This window comes from Fonsecaea nubica (genome assembly GCF_001646965.1).
Source record: "Fonsecaea nubica strain CBS 269.64 chromosome Unknown Scaff96, whole genome shotgun sequence".
NCBI lineage: Eukaryota > Fungi > Ascomycota > Eurotiomycetes > Chaetothyriales > Herpotrichiellaceae > Fonsecaea > Fonsecaea nubica.
The window spans coordinates 18,782-38,538 of NW_019173769.1; the positions used below are offsets into that span (position 1 = coordinate 18,782).

At 52.3% G+C, this 19,757-nt stretch overlaps 6 protein-coding genes across 6 annotated transcripts; 3 read left to right on the forward strand and 3 right to left on the reverse strand.

The window, feature by feature from the left end:
* Window positions 1–23: 23 nt before the first annotated feature.
* Window positions 24–1,793, reverse strand: AYO20_09817 (hypothetical protein; the record flags this gene model as incomplete). The annotated part of the gene is made up of 2 exons (XM_022648085.1): window positions 24–152; window positions 309–1,793. The coding sequence occupies 2 exons, from the start codon at window positions 1,791–1,793 to the stop codon at window positions 24–26; spliced, it is 1,614 nt and encodes a 537-aa protein (XP_022495911.1).
* A 1,370-nt stretch (window positions 1,794–3,163) lies between these two features.
* On the reverse strand, window positions 3,164–4,996 carry AYO20_09818 (hypothetical protein; the record flags this gene model as incomplete). Its single annotated transcript, XM_022648086.1, has 1 exon — window positions 3,164–4,996. The coding sequence occupies one exon, from the start codon at window positions 4,994–4,996 to the stop codon at window positions 3,164–3,166; it is 1,833 nt and encodes a 610-aa protein (XP_022495912.1).
* A 1,516-nt stretch (window positions 4,997–6,512) lies between these two features.
* On the forward strand, window positions 6,513–11,005 carry AYO20_09819 (hypothetical protein; the record flags this gene model as incomplete). The annotated part of the gene is made up of 3 exons (XM_022648087.1): window positions 6,513–9,196; window positions 9,245–9,784; window positions 9,835–11,005. 3 exons carry the CDS (start codon window positions 6,513–6,515, stop codon window positions 11,003–11,005), a joined length of 4,395 nt encoding a protein of 1,464 aa, XP_022495913.1.
* A 470-nt stretch (window positions 11,006–11,475) lies between these two features.
* Window positions 11,476–14,466, forward strand: AYO20_09820 (hypothetical protein; the record flags this gene model as incomplete). Its single annotated transcript, XM_022648088.1, has 1 exon — window positions 11,476–14,466. The coding sequence occupies one exon, from the start codon at window positions 11,476–11,478 to the stop codon at window positions 14,464–14,466; it is 2,991 nt and encodes a 996-aa protein (XP_022495914.1).
* Window positions 14,467–15,497: 1,031 nt separating this feature from the next.
* Window positions 15,498–16,844, forward strand: AYO20_09821 (hypothetical protein; the record flags this gene model as incomplete). The annotated part of the gene is made up of 1 exon (XM_022648089.1): window positions 15,498–16,844. The coding sequence occupies one exon, from the start codon at window positions 15,498–15,500 to the stop codon at window positions 16,842–16,844; it is 1,347 nt and encodes a 448-aa protein (XP_022495915.1).
* Window positions 16,845–17,227: 383 nt separating this feature from the next.
* On the reverse strand, window positions 17,228–19,328 carry AYO20_09822 (hypothetical protein; the record flags this gene model as incomplete). The annotated part of the gene is made up of 7 exons (XM_022648090.1): window positions 17,228–17,399; window positions 17,481–17,767; window positions 17,939–18,412; window positions 18,483–18,590; window positions 18,683–18,802; window positions 18,856–19,063; window positions 19,138–19,328. The coding sequence occupies 7 exons, from the start codon at window positions 19,326–19,328 to the stop codon at window positions 17,228–17,230; spliced, it is 1,560 nt and encodes a 519-aa protein (XP_022495916.1).
* Between the last annotated feature and the right edge of the window lie 429 nt (window positions 19,329–19,757).

Here is a 19,757-nt window from a genome sequence, read left to right on the forward strand (position 1 = left end):
ATCTAGGTAGGTAGGTATCTATCCTACACGCGCGTAAACCCCTTGTATCCCTGCTGCGCACACTCCTTGATGGTCTTGTAGTAAGTAGGCACACCGCCCAAGTATATGAGCGGCTCTCTCGGCTTTCCGGGGATATTATCGCCCATGTACCACTGCCGACGTTTCGTCAGATTCCCACGATCGATTGAAAAGGGTAAAGGACACAGGGAAACGGGGTAAACGCAGGAGGGAAGGAAGTTCAAAGGGAAGGGGAAGCAACAAGGAAAAGGGAAAAAGAAAATGAATCAAGAAAAGAAAGAGGCACGCACCGATTTGGTCTTTGGCAACAGCGTCGCGTTGGCTAGTTTCCAGACACCCTGGGCCCACTCGTCCTCGACGTCGGGGTTGGCCTCGATCTTTTTCAATCCCGAGCTGTCCATGTCCTTGATCGTCTGCACGATCCACTCGCCCTGCACCTCGGCGCAGGTCGGGCCGTTACAGAGGGCGGTTGGGGCCTGGGGCCCGTAGGTGAAGAACATGTTGGGGAAACCCGCGACGCAGAGGCCCAGGTACGTCTTGGTGCCCTTTTCCCACTTCTCAGCAAGCTTCTGGCCACCCACGCCAGAGATGTCGATTTGCTTCAGCCCGCCGGTGATGGCGTCGAAGCCCGTCGCGCAGACAATGTAGTCGAGGTCGAAGTCGCGGTCGACGGTCCGGATGCCGCGTTCCGTAAACTCGACAATCGGCGTCCTTTTCATGTCGACCAGCGTCGTGTTGGGCTGGCTGAAGATCTCGTAGTAGCCATTCTCCAGCGAGATTCGCTTGCAGCCAAAGGCGTGCGGCTGGATCTCAGGTGCAAGCGACTCTTGTAGGTCCGGGTCGTGAATGCGGGCGCGCACTTTGGCTTTCCAAAAGTCATATGCTTCCTTGTTGGCCTCTTCATTGAAGAGCATGTCATAGTATGTCGCGAGCCAATAGTGAAAGTCTCCCTTGGCCCAAAGCTCTTCGTATGTCTCTCTCCTTTTCTCCGGGGTGTCGTCAAACGTGGCCCGTGGCAAGAAGTTGTACGAAAACCCACCAAAGGAATTGATCCGTCCGTCAAAGAGGGCTGGGTACTCTCGGAGTGGAGCAATCTGTTCATCGCCAGTGTATTCGATCTGCTTCATTGGTATTGCCAGGTTCGGAGTCCGCTGGAAAAGTACAAAGTCTTTGGCCACCTTACTCAGCTCCTGAGCAAGTTGCACGCCAGTCGACCCCGTTCCAATCACCGCGATGCTCTTTCCCTGCAGGTCTTGGTCTTCTTTGGGCCAGTATGAAGGATGTACAAAGGTCCCGCGGAACTTCTCGATGCCAGGCCAGTCGGGGATATGTCTCTTGGCCGAGAATCCGGTATTCAAAAGGAAGTACTTCGCAACGAAGCTGGGGCCTCCCTTAGTCGTTATGTGCCACTTAGCATTCTCATCATCCCAGATCGCTGCGGTCACCATGGTGTTGAATATGGCATCTCTGTCTAGATCCCACCTCTTTGCAACAAAGGCGAAGTAGTCTCGAAGTTCGGCGCTGCCGGGGAACCGCTGCTTCCAGCGCCAGTCCCGCCAGAGCAGAGGATCGGAAAACTCGTAGAAAGGAATCGGGCTATCCACACGTGCACCCGGGTATCGGTTCCAATACCATACACCGCCCCAGCTTGAGGCACTGTCGACAATCTTGACCTTGTAGCCTTCTTCGCGTAGTCTTTTCAACTGGTAGACTCCACCAAAGCCAGCTCCGACAATGAGCGCATCGAGTTCAATCGTTTGCGGTAATGAGCCCATGTCAGATGTATCAGGGGATAGAATGGCGTTCCGGCCCGGAATTTGCAGTTTTCAAGACAGAGTATGAGAAGGGAAGATTTTCAAGGCGATTTCAATGTAAGAATGGGCATTCCGGACACATAGACGGGTTTCCAGTACGGCAGCTTCATGCTTTAAGTACCATATGCCATTGATAGAGGACATGGTGAAATTCAGCCCACTGGCCAATCAAGGCCATTCCCGACGAAAGGATAAGGAGGTCCCATGGGAGAAGAACCAGTAGATCCTTAGGACAAGTGAACCTCACTTATGCATTGCCCCCTGGGAGACTGATGCTCCAACGGTCGGAAGCAGTCACCATATCGCCATCAAGCTGAACGACTGGGCAAGGTCTGCCAAAATCATAAACTCGACAACAAACATCACAGCCATACGATGGATCTCCGGGGCACAGGCTTCTCCCATTGCCATCCGAAGCATGATCTCTCTGGTCGATGCATATGATTATAAGACACGTAGTAGCTGGTCGCTTTCATCCAGTAGACATGCATCGGTCACAATGAAGCAGCCGTCAAGCCGATTGAGAGACTATGTCGATCATGCACCGGGAGTGAAAACTTCCAGAGACAGCGTGGCCGGTGACGTTGATAACGCGGATTGGATCAGTCCAACGGACTTTTACAAGGCTAGGTGTCGGCCTTGAGGACGACGACTTCAACCGAGTCAGCCACCCCGCAGTGTCGTGAATGAATATGGAGTAAGCCTCACTCTGGGGAGCGTCAACTCTGAGCGGTTTCGACATCAGTCGGGAGGTAAAGTCGGCAATGAATTGGGGGGTCGGAAATCTGGGGAGTAGCATTCTCATCGGAAGCAAAGCGTTGAGGTTTTCGGCATCTCCTCTCATTGGCCCGCTCTGCAAATCCCCTGCTTGTATGGATGGATGCATCCACAGGCCGAAGGGTTTTCGGAAAGGATGCCCAGCCCGAAGCCTCCTTGGGGGATTCTGGACACAGGCCTAGAAGGGGGTACAGCCCATGCCGAGGTCTTGAGTGCGAAGTCATCGAGGTAGAAAAGTGACAAGAACTATTTCTCAGGCCTGTTGATTTCGGCACTGGCGAAACTTCAAGAGACACAACAGATGTTGCAGTGCCATGAGACGAGTCGCATTGCTGCAAGACGACATTGCAGACCTCAGCAGACCTTGTCGGCAAAGAGTCGCATAGACGCTATGGCTGCTCAAAGAAGAGGCACAAGCTCAGTATCCAGTTGAGTCCGTGGCTGGAGGCATATTGCCTATGTCCCTATGCGCAGATCCCTCCCAAATGTTCAACTATCCAAGAGTCAAGTTTCTGCACAAAGAGCAGTCAATGAGGCGTTTCTAACAGCCACCACTATTCCAGGAAATCTCGCTCATCCATCATAGAGAACAAGGGTACGTTATCCTCGTAGGAGCCGAACCATAATGTCCTTGGAGACATAGGAGGTAGCATCGAGATGTCATCGTCAAATGCAGAGGGACCAGCCAACACCTCGAGATTGAGGTTATCGATATCTGTGTCATCGAGCGTATGCGATCCAGCATTTTCGCCGTTGGCATCGGTGGGTAAAGTGCTCAGTCCTTGGTCGATATGCAAGTCTGGTCGACCTAGGAGGTTCTCGATGTTGTCGACAGAGCGAGTATCTCTCGCCGGAATACTTGTCGTGCCCGAATGTTCCTTCTCATCTTCTCTACGTATTTGTCCAAACATTCCACTCACCAGTTGAGAGTGAATTGCCATATTCTCCGTTGTTTTCCTCCTGACGTAGATCTTGCATGCATCTAGCAGTGACTGAAGAATCACCAGATTCCTTTTTGCGACAGCGTCGTGTGGAAAGAGGTCAAGCAGCCGCAAAGCAGTGCCGAGGCTGTCATCCAAGGGATATATCTTATACAAGTCACCGAAGTAAGACAATCCCAGTACGAGACCTGAAACAAAGATCGAATTGACAACAAAAGGAAGCCTCTTCGGTATACCTTCAAATCCAAGTAACTTTCTCAACAGATTCACCGTGCTTATCGCAGAGTTGACACAAGCGTGAACTTGGATTCGGTGGGAAGATCGGAGAGGGTCAGGGCTTCTGTCTCCATCGCTGCAGTTCTGCGCCTTCAGTGCAATGCGACTGGAAATATACTCCACGAAGAACGGCCGAGTCAGAAGCATGATAGTCCAGTAGTAGGCTTCATGGACGTGTATGAGACCAATATTTGGCAGCCGGCCCTCGAGGAATTCCTGGTCCTTGATTCGGTCTGTGTCTAGATAGCTGTGGAAGCGCACTGTCCATCGGCGATGGTGTTGGCTGATTTTCTGAATTGTGTCGGTGGAGATCATCCGCTTCGCATATATGTCGGTCAAGATCTTTTCGAAGATGGCGCACAGGTCCACCGACGGGGAGTAGTTCTCGTCCAGCTCTGTGTTCCGAGTCTCTTCCGTAGACGGAGGCCTGCCCAGCGAGGTGCTCATAAAGAGGTCAAGGATCCGCATCACCTTCCAGACCCTCTCCCGTGTTTTGATCTCGGCCGGAGAAAAGAGCCCGGCGATATCAGACCGATGTAGCCCGAGAGCATAAGCGGCACGAACGGCCGTTCCGAGATACATAAATGCAGCATTTCTTCGAGACGCCCCCAGCAGATACATTGTAATCATGGCGTATGCTTGCACGGTTGGAATGCTGGGATCTTCCATGAAATATGATGCCGTTAGAAACCGGCCATAATCAAAGTAGACCTTGGCAAGTGCATCTTTATCTTCGGGACATGTCTGGGCTCCTATGGCGAACACGAGAAAGTATATCGCGCTCAAGACAGACGTGTGGTGCGGTTCAGTCTCCAGCCAACTTGCGAGATTGTCGAGGAGGTCACTCTCGTCAAAGAGATCCAGCACACAGTTTGTGGCCATGATATACCGACGAATCAGATAAGCTGCCTCATCAAAGCTCGGTTTGACAGGAGGTCGGTGGTCTGTTGCGTGCAGCCACGTAGCGGGACCTTCAGGCGCCGACTCGACCATCTGATATCGGAAAGGATCTTCCACAAACGTACATGGTCCGATGCACGTCCCAACAAGACTGCAAATATTCTGAAGCAGCGACAAGTCTGCTGAGTCCCCAATAAACATGTATTTGCCCTTGGTGTCTTGTATCAGCCGGGATGTCTCGAGAACAGAACTCGTAGAGGTATTGCTCATCGCGAGGCTCAAAGGATAGAGCGACTCATGTGGTGGTCCGTCTTGCACATTCCTATCTTGACTGATTGATTCGACACCGATTGGGGCTTCGTGATTGATGCTGTACGGCTTTGTGAAACCCGTAGACGTCTGGCGAGGCTGGGATTGACATGTCGAATGAACGCCACGTTCAATGCAGCGAGCGCAGGGTCTGCTTCCCGAACACTTCTCTTTGCGACGTTTGCAAGTGCTGCACGCTTCGGCGCACCGATAGCGACGCCGCTTCACAGCGGTGTTCTTGATCATCGACGCAAAGGGGGCTGTATATGGAGATTTTTGAGATAGTGGACCCTGGTCTGCTGGGTATGCGAGTGGCTTAGGTAAAACGACATCGAGGGCAAGCCAGGATACGTTCTGCGTTTTAGGCGTATGCTGCATTTTGATTCTTCCCGAAACCTCGGGCAGATTGTGCGGAGCCTTCTTGGTCCCTCCACATAGGAATTATAGTTAGGATTCGAATCGTAAGGCGATTGCCATGTAGACTGTTCCTGGTACACGGATAATTGACCTCGTTGACGTCTTACCTCCCCATCAACTTTGGGCTCTTTGGGCCCCATGGACAAAGGATATCCCTTGGTGAGACCATCAGCAGGATCCTTACCGGTGCCGCATCCGGGGTAGAATGATCTGGAGATTTAAGGTTGAGGAGTTCATCCCTCGTGTTGCTCCACCAAAAATGTTCCGCGTTTTTCCCCAGTGCCCATTCAGCCGACGGATTGCGGACACTACGGTCCAACATGGGAGCCGTAGTAATATGCTTCGGGGCTTCGGGCAGTATTTTGTTTTCCATGGAACGAATCGCACGGATAAGAGTTCAGAGTCAGCCTTCGCAGTTGATTTGTCCGATTTCTGTGGATTCGCCGAGATTCTTGTCATCGAAAGGAGCTCTTTCTGCTCCGCTTTTCTGGCAACATAAATAGCTAGTCAGTCCAGCGTTCAGCTTAAGAACAATGGCGGCGCAGGACAGATGGTCACCAAGGGCGGCTCGTCCGAAGGAAAAGGCGACTGGGTGTCAATCGCTACAAAGCTTGTCGTCAGTAATCTAGTAGGGACATGGGCCATTGTCACTGCTCTGTGATTTTCACTTGACTTCTTTGCCATTCAAGTGATTGTCTCAGGCTGTCTGTGTCAGCAACGTCTGTCATGAAATGTTGTTTCTGATTGGAAGATGCTTGTCAGCTATGATGGGTTTGTGTGCTTCCAGGGTGCAGTTGATAGGAAATCATGCTCTGTTAAAGCAGCGACATGCCAAGCTTCAGCCTCACCTCCCTCAGCCACGATGCTGGAGCTGATGTTGGAGCAAAGACCGCGTCACAGCCAACCCGCTGAGGTCCAGGTCGGCGAGGTCGGTTGCTAGTGTCGCATCTGGTGCTTCTCTAACTCTGCCTGCTACTCGTCTCACCCAATTTCTATCTCAATTTTCCCATCTCTTCTGTCTTTCATCCGCTTTTGCAGTCTGTGTCGTTTGTTTGCAAGCATGTATTCGTCTTCCAATTCTTTTTTGGGCGGCACAAATTCTGCTCGCCCTGGTCCTGCGCCTGGGGGCTTTGGACCCCAGCAATCATTCGGCTCATTCAGTCAAGCTCCTCCACAACAGCAACCATCACCCTTTGCACCGCAGCCCACCGGCTTCCCCGGTCAGTTACAAGCCCAACAGACTGGTTTTCCAGGTTATCAGCAGCAGCAGAGTTTTCAGACCCCTGCGCAACAACCTCAATTCACGGGCTATCCGCCTCAAAATCCACCGCAGCAACCGCCATTCCAACAACAACCACCTCTGCAGGCGCTAGCTTTTCAGCAGCAGCCATCCTTTCAAGCTCCTCCTCCTGCTCCTGCGCAGCAACCCCCTGCCGCTGCTCCTCTGCGTCCTCAGCAGACTTCGGCCCAGATCGCGGCCTCCTTTACTCAAGGCTCTTCTCCCAGTGCGCCTGCGTCGAAGAGGAGGGAGAGCAAGAGCTCCAATAGAATTCCGAACATTCGGTTGTCTTTTATCACTGCTACAGATCAAGCGAAATTTGAACAGTTGTTCAAGTCTGCCGCTGGAGATGGCCAGGCACTGAGTGGAGAGAAGGCTAGAGATTTGCTTTTGAGGTCAAAACTGCCGGGCAGTGCCTTATCGCAGATATGGGTGCTGTCAGATACCACCAAATCAGGCCAGCTCCTCTTCCCGGAGTTCGCTCTGGCCATGTATCTGTGCAATCTGAGATTGACTGGAAAGGAGCTCCCGGCTGTCCTTCCTGAGAAGATCAAGAATGAGGTATCAAGCATGGTCGATATCATTTCCTTTGGTGTCCCAGATGAGAAGCCTTTGCCACCAACACGGTCGAATGTGCCCGACTTTGATACTCCGATTAGGCAAAATGCTGTTTCGCCCCCTGCTCCCCAGCAGCCAACCCCTCAACAGCCTTCAAACCAGCAGCTTTTGACCCAACTAACTTCCCAGCCGACAGGTTTCTACAACCAGGCCACAGGGTTCCAACCCGGGCTCCAGCCGCAGGCCACCGGCTTTCCTGGGCTGTCACAAGGATTGCAGGCTCAAGCTACTGGTTTTGTGAATCCTGCCCAGCCTGCTGGTTTTGGGGGTGCTCGACCCTCGTTGCCACTAATGCCTACAAGCGGCTTCGGTTCCAATGTTTCACCTCAACAGACAGGCCTTTTACAAACCCAGCCGACTGGCCTTCCTGGTCAATGGGGCTTCGTCAACACCCCTGCCGGCGGGTTGCCCAATATCGAAGCTCTCCAGCAGCGCCTGATGCCTCAAGCTGGTCGTGAAGCCGGTGGCTACACGACGCAAGGGCTTTCCGGGACCGCAAAGATCCCTTGGGCGGTCACAAAGGACGAGAAAAGGATTTATGATCAGCTCTTTCGGGCCTGGGACGGTCTAGGCCGAGGTTTCATTGCGGGAGAGACGGCCATTGAAATCATGGGCCAGAGCGGCCTGGAGAGAACTGATCTAGAAGCCATTTGGACACTGTCCGATCCGAATAACAAGGGTCGGTTGAACATGGACGAGTTCGCTGTGGCCATGCACCTTATCTATCGAAAGTTGAATGGGTATCCGATCCCAGCTCGACTTCCCCCGGAACTCATTCCGCCATCAACAAAGAATTTCAATAGCTCTATTGACACTGTCAAGTCTCTCCTTTCCCAGGACGCAGAAGCCAGAAAATCCTCTGGCGCATTCCTGCAGCCACAAAAGACCGGCGTGAGCTATTTGAAGGACCACTCGTTCCGTAACAGCTCTGCATCGCCCAACTTTGGTCGCAAGGATGCGACAGTCTTCCGCAACAATGATGATGATATTGGGTATCGTTCAAGCGCCAGACGTCGCCTTGGAAATGGGGGTAGAACCCCCTCCCCGGCTCCGTCATCCGATATGGGAGATAGTGTTTACGATGACTTGACCCCCGATCAAATTAGGAAAAAGATCCGTGAGAAGAAGATCTTACTTGACGCTACTGACTTCCAGGACGATCGACAAGCGGATGATGACGATGTGTTGGATCGAAGAGATAGACGCGAGGCTGAAGAACTCTTCAGGCAGATCCGACGACTCCAGGATGATATTGATACGCACCCTAATGCTGGACTTGCTGGTGGTGATACAGGCGCGGAAAGGAGGGCAATGAGAAGGGAGCTGCAACGATATCAGGATCGCCTACCAGCATTGGCGTCAGACGTAAGAAAAGTCGAGAGGAACATTGCTGAAGCCAAGTTACAACTTTTCCGCTTGAAGGACGCCAAAGCTCACCCGAGCAGCTCCTCAAATATTGTTGGAACCGGGCCTAATGGCACGGTCACTGAAACCGATCGCATCAAAGCACGAGCGCGGTATAGGATGCAAGCTCGAGCTGCTGAACTTGCTGGGCGCCCTCCTCCATCTACTGATGACGAAGCTGGTGCGCAGAGACGCTTGGAGGCAGAGTCTTCCATAGTCAAATCAGAACAAGAGCGGCACGAGGCCATGACTCGAGATGTTGAAGACAGTGTCAAGGACTTTGTTTCGAGCCTGGAGGATGGACTGCGAGACCAAGGAGAGAACGCGACTCAGGAGCACGAGCGCAGGAGGTGGGAGGAAGCTCTGGGGGTGGAAGATCAGATCAAAGAACTCATCTATGACCTCCAACGTAGCAGCAGGACGGCGAAGATTCGCAAAGAGGAGTAAGAGCATGCAGACGTTAATGAAACACACAAAACTAACATGTGCAGGCAATCACGCTCAGCAAAGCAACCGCCTCGCGACTACTCGCACGAGGAAGCACAGTCAACGAATGGCAACTTGGCTTCGCGACCAGCCCCAACGTCAACCCCGTCCGCCGCTTCCGTGACAACAGGCCAGTCGCACCATGACCGCATTGCCTCTGCAAAGGAGAAAGCTCTAAAACGTGTCCAAGAGCGAATGGCGGCTGCTGGTCTCAAGCCCACTGTGGAGCCTAGTGAAAGTCCTCAGCAGCGGCAGGAACGTGAGAAGCAAGAGCGAGCCGAAAAACTCCGCAGGGCCGAGGCCGAAGATGCCAAACGCGAGCAAGAACGTCAGCAGAGACTCAACAATGAGGGAGTAGTTCCTCCGAGTCCGAAAGCTGACAAGAAGCCGCCTCCTCCACCCACTCGAAAGCAGAGGCAAGATAGCACAGATTTCTCCGCGAAGAAAGCCGCCGAGGCAGCAGCCCGCGCTAAAGCGGAAGAGGAAGCAGCGGCACAGATCAGGGCCGAGCAGGAGGCAGAGGCGCGTGGACGCGAACGGTTGGAGTGAGTACCTATTAATCATCTGGAGTGACTTCCACTGACACTTAGGCTAGGGCGCAAGCCAAAACGCAAGAAGACGAGCTTGAGAGGGAACGCGAGGCCGCTCAAGCCCGCTTGCGTGCGCTTGAAGAGCAAGTCAAGGCTGGTAAGGTCAAGAAACAGGAAGAAAAGGCTCGCAAGCGGGCAGCGGAGAAGGAGGCAAAGGAGAAGGAGGCCAAGCTCGCTGCACAAAGAGCTGAGCTTGAGGCGGCTAGAGAGAGAGAGCGGCAACTCCAGCTTCAACTGGAGCAGTTGGGAGACGACTCGTCGTCAGACGACGATGACGATGGCCCACAACAAATTACGCCTCAAGAGAGCACTCCAGCAACCAGCCAATTGCTCACTGGCTCAGTCGCTTCCCCACCATCAAGTGCTGCTCCTATTGAACACTCTACAAGCAGTGGTTATGAGCCTACACCGGTTTCTAGCCCTCCCGCCGCCGAAGAATCGAGGAACCCATATTTCCGAAAACTTTCCCAATCACTACCGTCTGAGAATGGAAAGCCAGCCTTTTCTCCGCCTATCCCACAGGCCCAACCGTTTTCACCTCCACCAGTCGCTCCTCAAGCCCCGGCACCACCTGCGGAAAGTCTACCATCGACAAATCCTTTCCATCGAATTGCTCAACAAGAGGCCGCTAAGCCGTTGACTCCCAGCTTTACTGGTGCCCAGTCACGACGTCGTCCCGAGGAGGATGAATGGTCGGCAGCAGGTTCGGAAAAGGATGAAGACAGTGACGACGAAGCCGATCACCCAGGTGGCGGATCAGCAAAGCACTTGGCTTCGATTCTATTCGGCACCATGGCACCACCTAGACCATTGTCTGCTATGGACAGCAAACCCCAAACGCCTGTTCAAGAGCCACCACCTATTCCAGGTGCATTTGACTCCGCTTCCGCTCCACCACCTCCACCGATGCCGGGGACTAATGCACCAACAGCACCGCCGCCGCCTCCTCCAATGCCAGGCTCCGGTGCTTACGGTGCACCCCCACCACCACCTCCCTTCCCTACATCGGATGCCCCGGGAGGTCCGCCGCCACCACCGCCAATGCCTGCGCCTGCCCGTTCCGGAACCGGCGATATTGGTGCCTTGCTTGGCGAGATTCAGAAAGGTAGAGGTTTGCGAAAGACTGAAACAAAAGACAGGAGCGCAAGCGCTGTTGCGGGAAGAGTCCTAGATTAGATGATGATTGGAAGAAGACGAGGCATGAGGAAGCAGGTAGAGAAGACCGGGAGAGGCAATCAGACACGGCGACTTGAACATGAATTGAATATTTCTGCCCTTGTATATCAGCTACGATTATTGTGCCGAGTAGAACTAACTACCTAGTATTCCGGGCAGTTTGGACGCCCAGGTCAAGCCGTTGCCGGCAGGCCGGTTTACAGGGACAACACGTGACCAAGGGTGTGGGTGTAGACGTGTGGCTGCGCTAAACCGTTCTGGTGCATGTCAACAAACGACTCACTCCAACTGTTTTAACGCTCATAACAACCTTCGAGAGCGTCCACCACAATACATCAGGCGATGGCAAGGCGAACAACCCACCTTTGAAACAACCGAGGAGAAGCGACAGGTGGTTTCACTGTGGATCTTGAGGACATACGCCCTTCTCGAAGATAAACAAGGTCTCTAATATCAGGATCACAGACACGATGCCTCGCGTCGCAAGAGATTCCAGCGGGCGGCCGAGTCGGCAAGCAGTTGTTATGAATATGGCGCGAGAGAGTGTCAAGGGTTCTCCAGTGAAGTATGACCATCTGTCGCAAACAGCTTTACTTGGAGCGATACGAAGCCATGCGAACTCCTTTGCTGGCCCGTCGAGATCGCAATTGGTGTCGAATGCCGATGCTGACCTACGATGCTCTCACAACAGATTGGCACTCAACGATGACAAGGGCGAAAAGGTTGCTCGGCTGCAATCTCGACACGCGCTCCAGGAAATCCATATGAACGAGATTCGCGCGGCAGCAAGCCCCATGCGCAAACTCAACCAAAGACGAAGAGAGTCCAGCTACAGTAACCTGTCAGATGCACCCCGAACTCCAAGAACATCGGATTATGGCTCGCAGGTACGAAGAAGAGGAGGATTGAACAACCCACAGCGCCAAATGAGCGAACACCCACGAAATAGCATGGGCCGAGTCGCCGAAGACAACGGAGTCACACCCATGAAACGCGTCCCGATCCTCGCAAACTTTGAAGAATGGATGAAAATGGCAACCGACAACAAAATCAATGCTGCAAACTCATGGAATTTTGCTCTGATAGATTATTTCCATGATATGAGTCTATTGAAAGAAGGAGACGGAGTCAACTTTCAGAAGGCGAGCTGCACGCTAGATGGCTGCGTCAAGATCTACACGAGCAGAGTCGATAGTGTGGCAACGGAGACCGGCCGACTGTTGAGTGGTCTCGCAGACGGGGGTGCCTCTGAAGGTGGCAAAAGGCGAAACAAAGGTGATGGGGAAGAGGAGGATGACGATGAAGAAGGCGAAGAAGACGAGGATGGCGAGGATGGCGAAGGAGGTGGGAAGAAAAAATCTAAGAAGAAGCCGGCGCGCAGCCACGAAGCCACACTCGCACCTGGTTTCGCATCTTTCCAAGGCAAAAAGCTCGAGCTCGAGTTTGCGGTTGACCCTCTTTTTAAAAAGGCATCTGCGGATTTTGACGAAGGGGGAGCTAAAGGCTTGCTGCTGAATCATTTATCCATCGACTCTGACGGGCGCATCGTGTTTGACAGCAGCGATGATGCGGGAGATGCTGCTTTGGGAGGTGACAAGGAAAACACACCGCAAGAAACGGAGCAACAAGAGCCGAGTCACAGCACTCAGGATGAGGAGCCCGTCGCATATGATCAAGACGAAGAAATCGACCTCGCTTCTCTAGCATCCAAGTTCTTCCCGGACATGAGCGTACTGGACTCACAGGACATTTGCCCGTCTATGAAATCGTTTGCCTTGGGCGACCCGTCTGGAGACCTGAACCTACCTTTCCTGAAAGTGCCCGAGGAATGGAAAGAACAGAAAAGAGCCCAGACACCAGCACCTGGAACAAATCTACCCCTAAGTGTGGCCGACCAGACAGGAATCTTCCTGGACGGAAGCAATGCGATGGGTTTTGACGACGATTATGACGACGCCGACGGGCTACTCGGCGGCTTCGATGTCGCAGATAACGTGGGCTTCGGTGAAGGAGGAGAAGCCTGGGCGAAAGATACAATTGAAGCTCAGGCCCGTGTTGCTCGGGCAGACGACGTGGACGACAACCTTCTGGAAAATGGAGGTGACGGTTACGCACTGTCTTTACAGCATAAGTATCAGGAGGATGCAGAGCGTGAGTCTATTATGGCTTATTTCGACAAAGCATTCAACTCACGCGCAAAAGGCAAGACGGCGTTTCTCACCCTCGAAAACTGGCGAATGCAGAAGATCCAGAAAGCACAACAAGAAGCCAGTGGCACAAATGCGCCACCCGCCAGACAAAAGAAGGAGAAGGAGCCATATGAGATTGATTTTCTGGGTCCTATGTCAGAATCTCTGACGGAGTTACTTGAACAACCCCCTGTTTTGAATTCGCAAATCTCCCTGCCGAAATCGCAGTGGCGGACAAAAGGTCGCAATCTACTGGATAAGGATGACGAGGTGGTGGACCCAAGAAAATTGATGCGCTTATGGACAAAGCCAAAGTGTCGGGTGGGTAGAATCAGAAGAAAAGAGGGCGGTGTGGGTATGGGCATTATTGACGAGGGTTTCGGAGCGAGGAATCGTGTCGGAACCACAAACGCCTTTGCTGAAGGGGCGAGTGATATGGATGATGAGGGCCGAAAAGGTGACTATGATGCGAACTTCTTCGCGGACGACGATCAGATGCTCCCCTTTGATGGCCCATTGCCCATTGACGACGATGACGACGATGGGATTGATGGAGGTGGTGATGATGGCGGACAGGCTTTCATGGATGCGAGGGAGATGTTGTCGCCTCAACCCGAGTCACAGCAGGATCAGCAGCTCAACCTCCTCGGCGAAGCTGGAGCAGACCATGATCCTTCTGGATCCCAGCAGTCACAGCAAGACCCGCAACGAGCAAGCCAACCTGACCTTCTTCCAGGCAGTTTCGGCAGCCAACTGGTGACACAGGCTGGGAGACGGATCCGACCCGAGTACGTGAACTACGCGCGAACGGCAAAGAAGGTCGATGTGAGGAGGTTAAAGGAGAATCTATGGAAGGGTATGGAAGGGCGATTGAAGTTGATTGATGTGTTTGATCGACCCTCTGCCACAGCTGCAACTGAGCAACAGAGAGTTGACGATGGTGATGTCGATATGATGGATATCGATGACCAGCCCCAGCATGACATTCAACCCGAAACCGAGCCTCCTATATCGACGTCGGCTGACGAAGGTGTACCCAACAACGACGAAGAGGGAAGGTTGAAATTTACAGATATCATCCAGGACCTTCGCTCCTTCTACCCCGAGCCCCAAATGAAGGACATCAGCACGTCCTATTGTTTCATTTGCTTGCTACACCTGGCAAATGAAAAGGGGCTAGTGCTAGAGGGCGAAAGGGACGGGAATGACGCCATGCAGGAGATCAGAGTCACTCGGGATCCGACGGTCGGAGAGGGATATGAAGGAGAGTAATTTTCCACGTTGAGCTTGGGTGGGTGAGCTTTGTCTCTTTTGCTTTGTATACTTCAAGGGCACCTTTGGGTTTTATTTGCCCGGACGTTGGACATGGAGATTCGAGCGAGGGTGGATATCCAGGATATGAGAAACACGAAATTCTTTTCGACAGCTGGGTTGCGCAGTTACCCAGCCATCCTACATCTGCATATTGTTGGAGAGCCAGTTTCTCATCGCAGCTTTTGGTGTTTGGTCGATGGCCGGCCTCCTTCCTTTCTCTGCTACCTAGGAAAAGAAACATCTGTGTCTCGACCACGACGCCGCCACCGCCAATGCTTTTTGAGAGATGTCTCTCAGAGGCCGATAGCGACAACTCTGGCAGCTTTGACAAACAAGTTCAGTTTGCTTGCTACCCCGTCGTGCAAAAAGGAATAAAAGGAGCCAGAGATAGAGACGGGAACCAGGCCGTCATCAGTGTATGTGTGTGTGTTTGGATATATATATAATCCCCGAACACTCGTCGCCGTAGGTCATTTCGCTGACTCATCCCTCGCCGCTTTACTCTCCCGCTAACGACTATTTAGTCGAATCGCACCCCTGGATTGCGATGGGCTTGGTATCCTTGGCATCGTGATCGTAGAGCGGGGTACGAAGCCTTGGAGATAGCTTCTCCAGCTCCAAGGACTACCCTATCTCTGCGTTTCGACACATTCACGTCCATCATGTGGGCCCCGTATAAGAAGAGAGCATCTCCGAGAGCGTGTGATCGATGCCACAGGATTAAAGAGAAATGTCTGTTTTCCTCTCAACAATCACAAGTTTGCGACCGCTGTGCTCGACTCAACCACGATTGTAAAACAGAACGTCAAGCATTACGTCCTGGTCGTCCTTCCACTTTCAGGCCCCGTAAAATATTGAACACCTTCGCGGAGACAGAAGAGACAGAAGAGACAGCGAGATTTGAAGAGGTACAAGACCCCGAGAGCCAGGCTGAGGACGAGGGCAATGAAGAGGAGAATGATGTCCAGTCGGCCTCAGGGGATCAGGCCATGTCGGATCTCGATGACGGAGCAATGTCCGCGTGTGTCCCATTCCCTTCCGACACGTGCTTGTTCCCTTTGACTGAGCAGATTGCTCAGTTCCCAAACATTCGCCATGCCGTTAGCGGACAGGATACACGACTGATAGAATTCATCTTGGATCAAAACGGCTTTGTGAAGTTCTACGTCTTTGGCGCCAGCTTCCGGCCGGAGATGCAGAGGGTGCTTGCGACACAATTCCTTTGCACGCCCGAGCTCGTAGCAATGGGCTACCTCGGTATGGGTGGGACCATTGCCAATTCGATGGGACTTCTCCTAGGCCGGCACGATGACGAGACCACTTTGAAGAACACTGGACGCGCACTCAAGACACTCCTACGGCTAGTAGTCTCGACGCCGGAGGGCATTGCGGCTGCTCTCAACCTCGGGCTCACGCTCATAACCTTCAATCAGAGTCGTATAGGACACCACACGCTCGATATAGCTCGGGCAGCCCTTCGGCTCGTGGCACCGTGGTATCTGAATCGCCGCCTGACAGATTACGTGGAAATGGATCCCAACTTCCTCTGCACACTCTTCTCCGAAACATTCGAATGCCTCTGTCACCGACAGATACCGACGTTCCGGTATCGTGTACCAGTTCCGGACAGAGTCGACAGGTATTACGGTATCAGTCGCTCTTTGCTCCCGGTCTTCTATGATATCTGTGTCTTTTCGCATTCGTTGAGATTTCGTCGCCGTCCTAAACGACATCAGCAAGACCACAGCAGCTATACAACAGGCCAAGATCTTGCAGAAGATGACAACGTGGAAGGCACCCGAGGAGGACCTGATGAGGAGAACTACCAAGACGGAGACTGCGAAACCTGGGCCCATTTACTAGCAGCCGTGGACGAATTTTTGTGGACTCATAAATTGCACGAGCAATTCGAACAGTCAGCTGCGTTGTCCGCGTCGGAATTCACCTACATGGGCCTTCAAGCGTGGTGCTACCAAGCTACGGCAAGGTTGATTCTCCATCAACTCGGGCCGTCTACGGCACATAGCAAATGCCTTCGACGAGCGATTGCAGAGTCCATCCTCACGAAGGTGCAGCAGATCCGCCAGATGGAGCTGTACGGGTCACGGTATATACTGTTTGCCTATTTCATCGCCATGACTGAGATGGAGAGAAGCAAGGTAACCGACGACGACGTTCTGGGACAAATGGTTGAACTTACGAGTGGTGTGGCGAGAGCTTCATGTTATAACATGAAAGCATTTCTGGACTATTTCTGGTCAGCTCGAGGTCAGGATCCACAGACACTATGGCTTGATCTTGTATCCTCGGGTCCAAAGTTCTCTATAGGGCTTTAGTGCTATATACACTATAATACTAACATCAAGGTGTTCATTTCAATTTCTTGCGAAATCATGTCCAAACCGCACCTCCTCCCTTCATCCTTAAGGAGTCACCTTCTGCCCACCACTGGATGGGCATTATCCCTCTTCCTTCCTCTCCTCCTCTTTCTCTCTCTCAGACAGATCGACATATCCATTTCTTTGACCAGATCTCCTCGTTTACTTTTGCGTTTTGTGACATTTCTCGTTGACCCCGACAGAATCTCTTCAATTTCCTCTTCTTTCCTCTATTTCTCAGAAGATATCGGTACCCTATTGCTTGGGATGATCCTTTCACTGCCGCAGCAGCGTTCAGGATCGCACACAATTCTACAATTCTATGGAGAGCTTTCGTAGCATCAATGCCCCATCGTCTTCTCCACATACTCGAGATATTTAGGAATGCTTCTTTTGCGCATGGCTCGGCCCCACTTGATGAAGATGAAGGTCGTAGATATCTGGGCCATGGCCGCAAAAGCTGCGACCAGGAATGCGTTACGATAGCCCATGTTCAAGACCCAAGGTGTGAGACTAAAAAGGTTCAGAGTGCGCAGCACAGTAAGTCAGATCGAATCCAAGAAGAACAACGAACGAGTGGGGACTTCTACTGACCCGTACGACACGGCGAAACTCATGGTGTTCCGGATCAGAATGACAGTGATCAAGGTTTCGCCACTGAGACGACGGTAGCAGTCGACGCAGTATGTGATAGAGATGGAGCAACCCATGGCGATCTGAGACGCAAGAAGGCCCATGGCGAAGACCAAACCAAACCAGTGTATATTTCGGTAGGCCCCAACGCCCCAGATGATGAGCGCTGTGGGGGTTAAAACGATTGAAATGGCCAGAAGCCAGAGACGATGTTCTGGTTCCATGACGCCTTTGTTTCGACGAGCCATCTTTAGTACGAACCAGTCGCTGAAAGGGCCGGTGTATAATAGACTGCATTGAATGATTTCATCATGTCAGTAATGGATCGACGATAGACCGACCATTGTGTCTTCGATCCAGATCTCCAGCACGTACCTCGGTAAAATTCCAAGAAGGGGAGATACATAGGACAAACCAACCATACTGGGCTTGAAGTGATATGGAGGCCCCGATAGGATGAGTGAAGAGGTTCCGTTCAGAATGTTAAACCACACAAGGATACTACCGTAGGTGAAGCCGGCAAAGGCTATGACAGGCCATGTCAAGAAGATCAGGGGGCGGGCCATCATTCCGAGCAGTTTGTTCTCTTGTTGCCAGACTCCGGGCTGGAAAAACTTCAATTTGTCAAAGAACGTCTTCCGGCGGTATTGCTGCGATAGAGTCGCCGACACCTCAATCGTCTCGTCTGTGCTTGTGACCGCCGTTGTGTCATTGACCTGCGGTTTTTTGGGATTGTCCGGGAGTTCAGCCGTGGTAGGGTCGGAGACAGGGTCCACCGAGTTCGGGGATACCATCTCACTTGCTGTCATGACCGTCAAACGTTGATAGTTTGTCTCTTCCATGAAGAGGTAGAGGAAGATGAATGCCGCTAGGCAGAGGATTCCACACCAGTACTGTCAGGTCCATGATCAGCTGATGAATTATCGGGCGCTGATGGGGCTAGATAGTCATGTTAGTACTTACCATGACCCATTCCCACCCTTGTCCATCGTTGATGAAGCCTGCGACGATGGGTGCAAAGAAGCTTGCTCCAGTGAGTGCAAGTGCATAAACCGCCATATATGTTCCGCGCTGGTGTGTAAAGTACTTGGGAGAGTTAAACATTGGAACCGACGACAATGTAGTGGCAATTCTTTGCAAGCTCCTTCGCAAGGGGAACTTACAATGTCTGCCACACTGACTTCTCCTAGACTTTCCACTGGGCTACCAATGAACCCTTGTAAAACCTTGTTGGCGATGTATTCTCCGTTGGATTTTGTGTAAGGAGCCCAAAACATGATCCCCTACATATGAGGGTCACTAAGGCCTGATGGAAGAGCCGAGTTGACATGCTTACCACCGAGATGAGCATCGTGATCACATATACGGGGCGTTTGCCGTATTGGATGGCCAATGGCTGAAAGATCAAACACCCCCAGCCGTAAGCAAGGAACATGTATCCAGTTCCAGCATTGAGATCAGCCAGTGTCAAGCCTCTTGCGTCGGCGAGGGGTTGCAAGATCGAATAGATGGCAGCGCTCGTGTAGGCGATCACGAAGGTGTAGCTGTTGCGTAATGGCCAAAGTGTTAGAGAACAGGCTCGCCGAATGCTAAAAGACGGGAAGCTTTGAACACTTACATAGCCATACAAATTGTTGACAGCATTTTTCGTCGCGGGCTCCAGTTCAAAGGGTCCTCAGGATCCGCCGAAGGGGCTGGATTCAATATAACGTCTTGCTTTTTCCCGGAGGCATGCTTAAGCAAAAGCGTCCGTTCCAGGTCGACCAGATGAACCGTGCCAGGAATAAATTCGCGCTCAGCGTCAGCCATCTTGCACTCTTGATACCAAAGGTTATGCGGGTCGTGAGTAAGTTTTCTTGATCAGCAGTAAATAATAACTGATTGTGGCAAATGCTGAACAGACGTGCGCTCAAGACGAGATGGATTGTGCTCCCTTTTTATAGTTGGGCCAGCCTTCGCAACTGTATTCGTATTTCCATCTCCCCTAACGGTTGGACGTCCGTGAACTTGTCCGCCGTAGACGACGTGATGGTCTAGTGTGAGCCACCGCTCATGTTTCCGAGGAAATGTGGTTGGCTCTACACATTGATTCGAGATGTATCTCACCCGTGCCTGTCTTGCAGGCGAGGCAAATGTAGTTAGATCCAATCTGGCCTTTCTGGCGGCGGCGTCTCCAATAGCAATCCGACTCGAAGAAAGATCGGCACGTAGTCGAGCCATGCCAAGGCGAAGTCGATA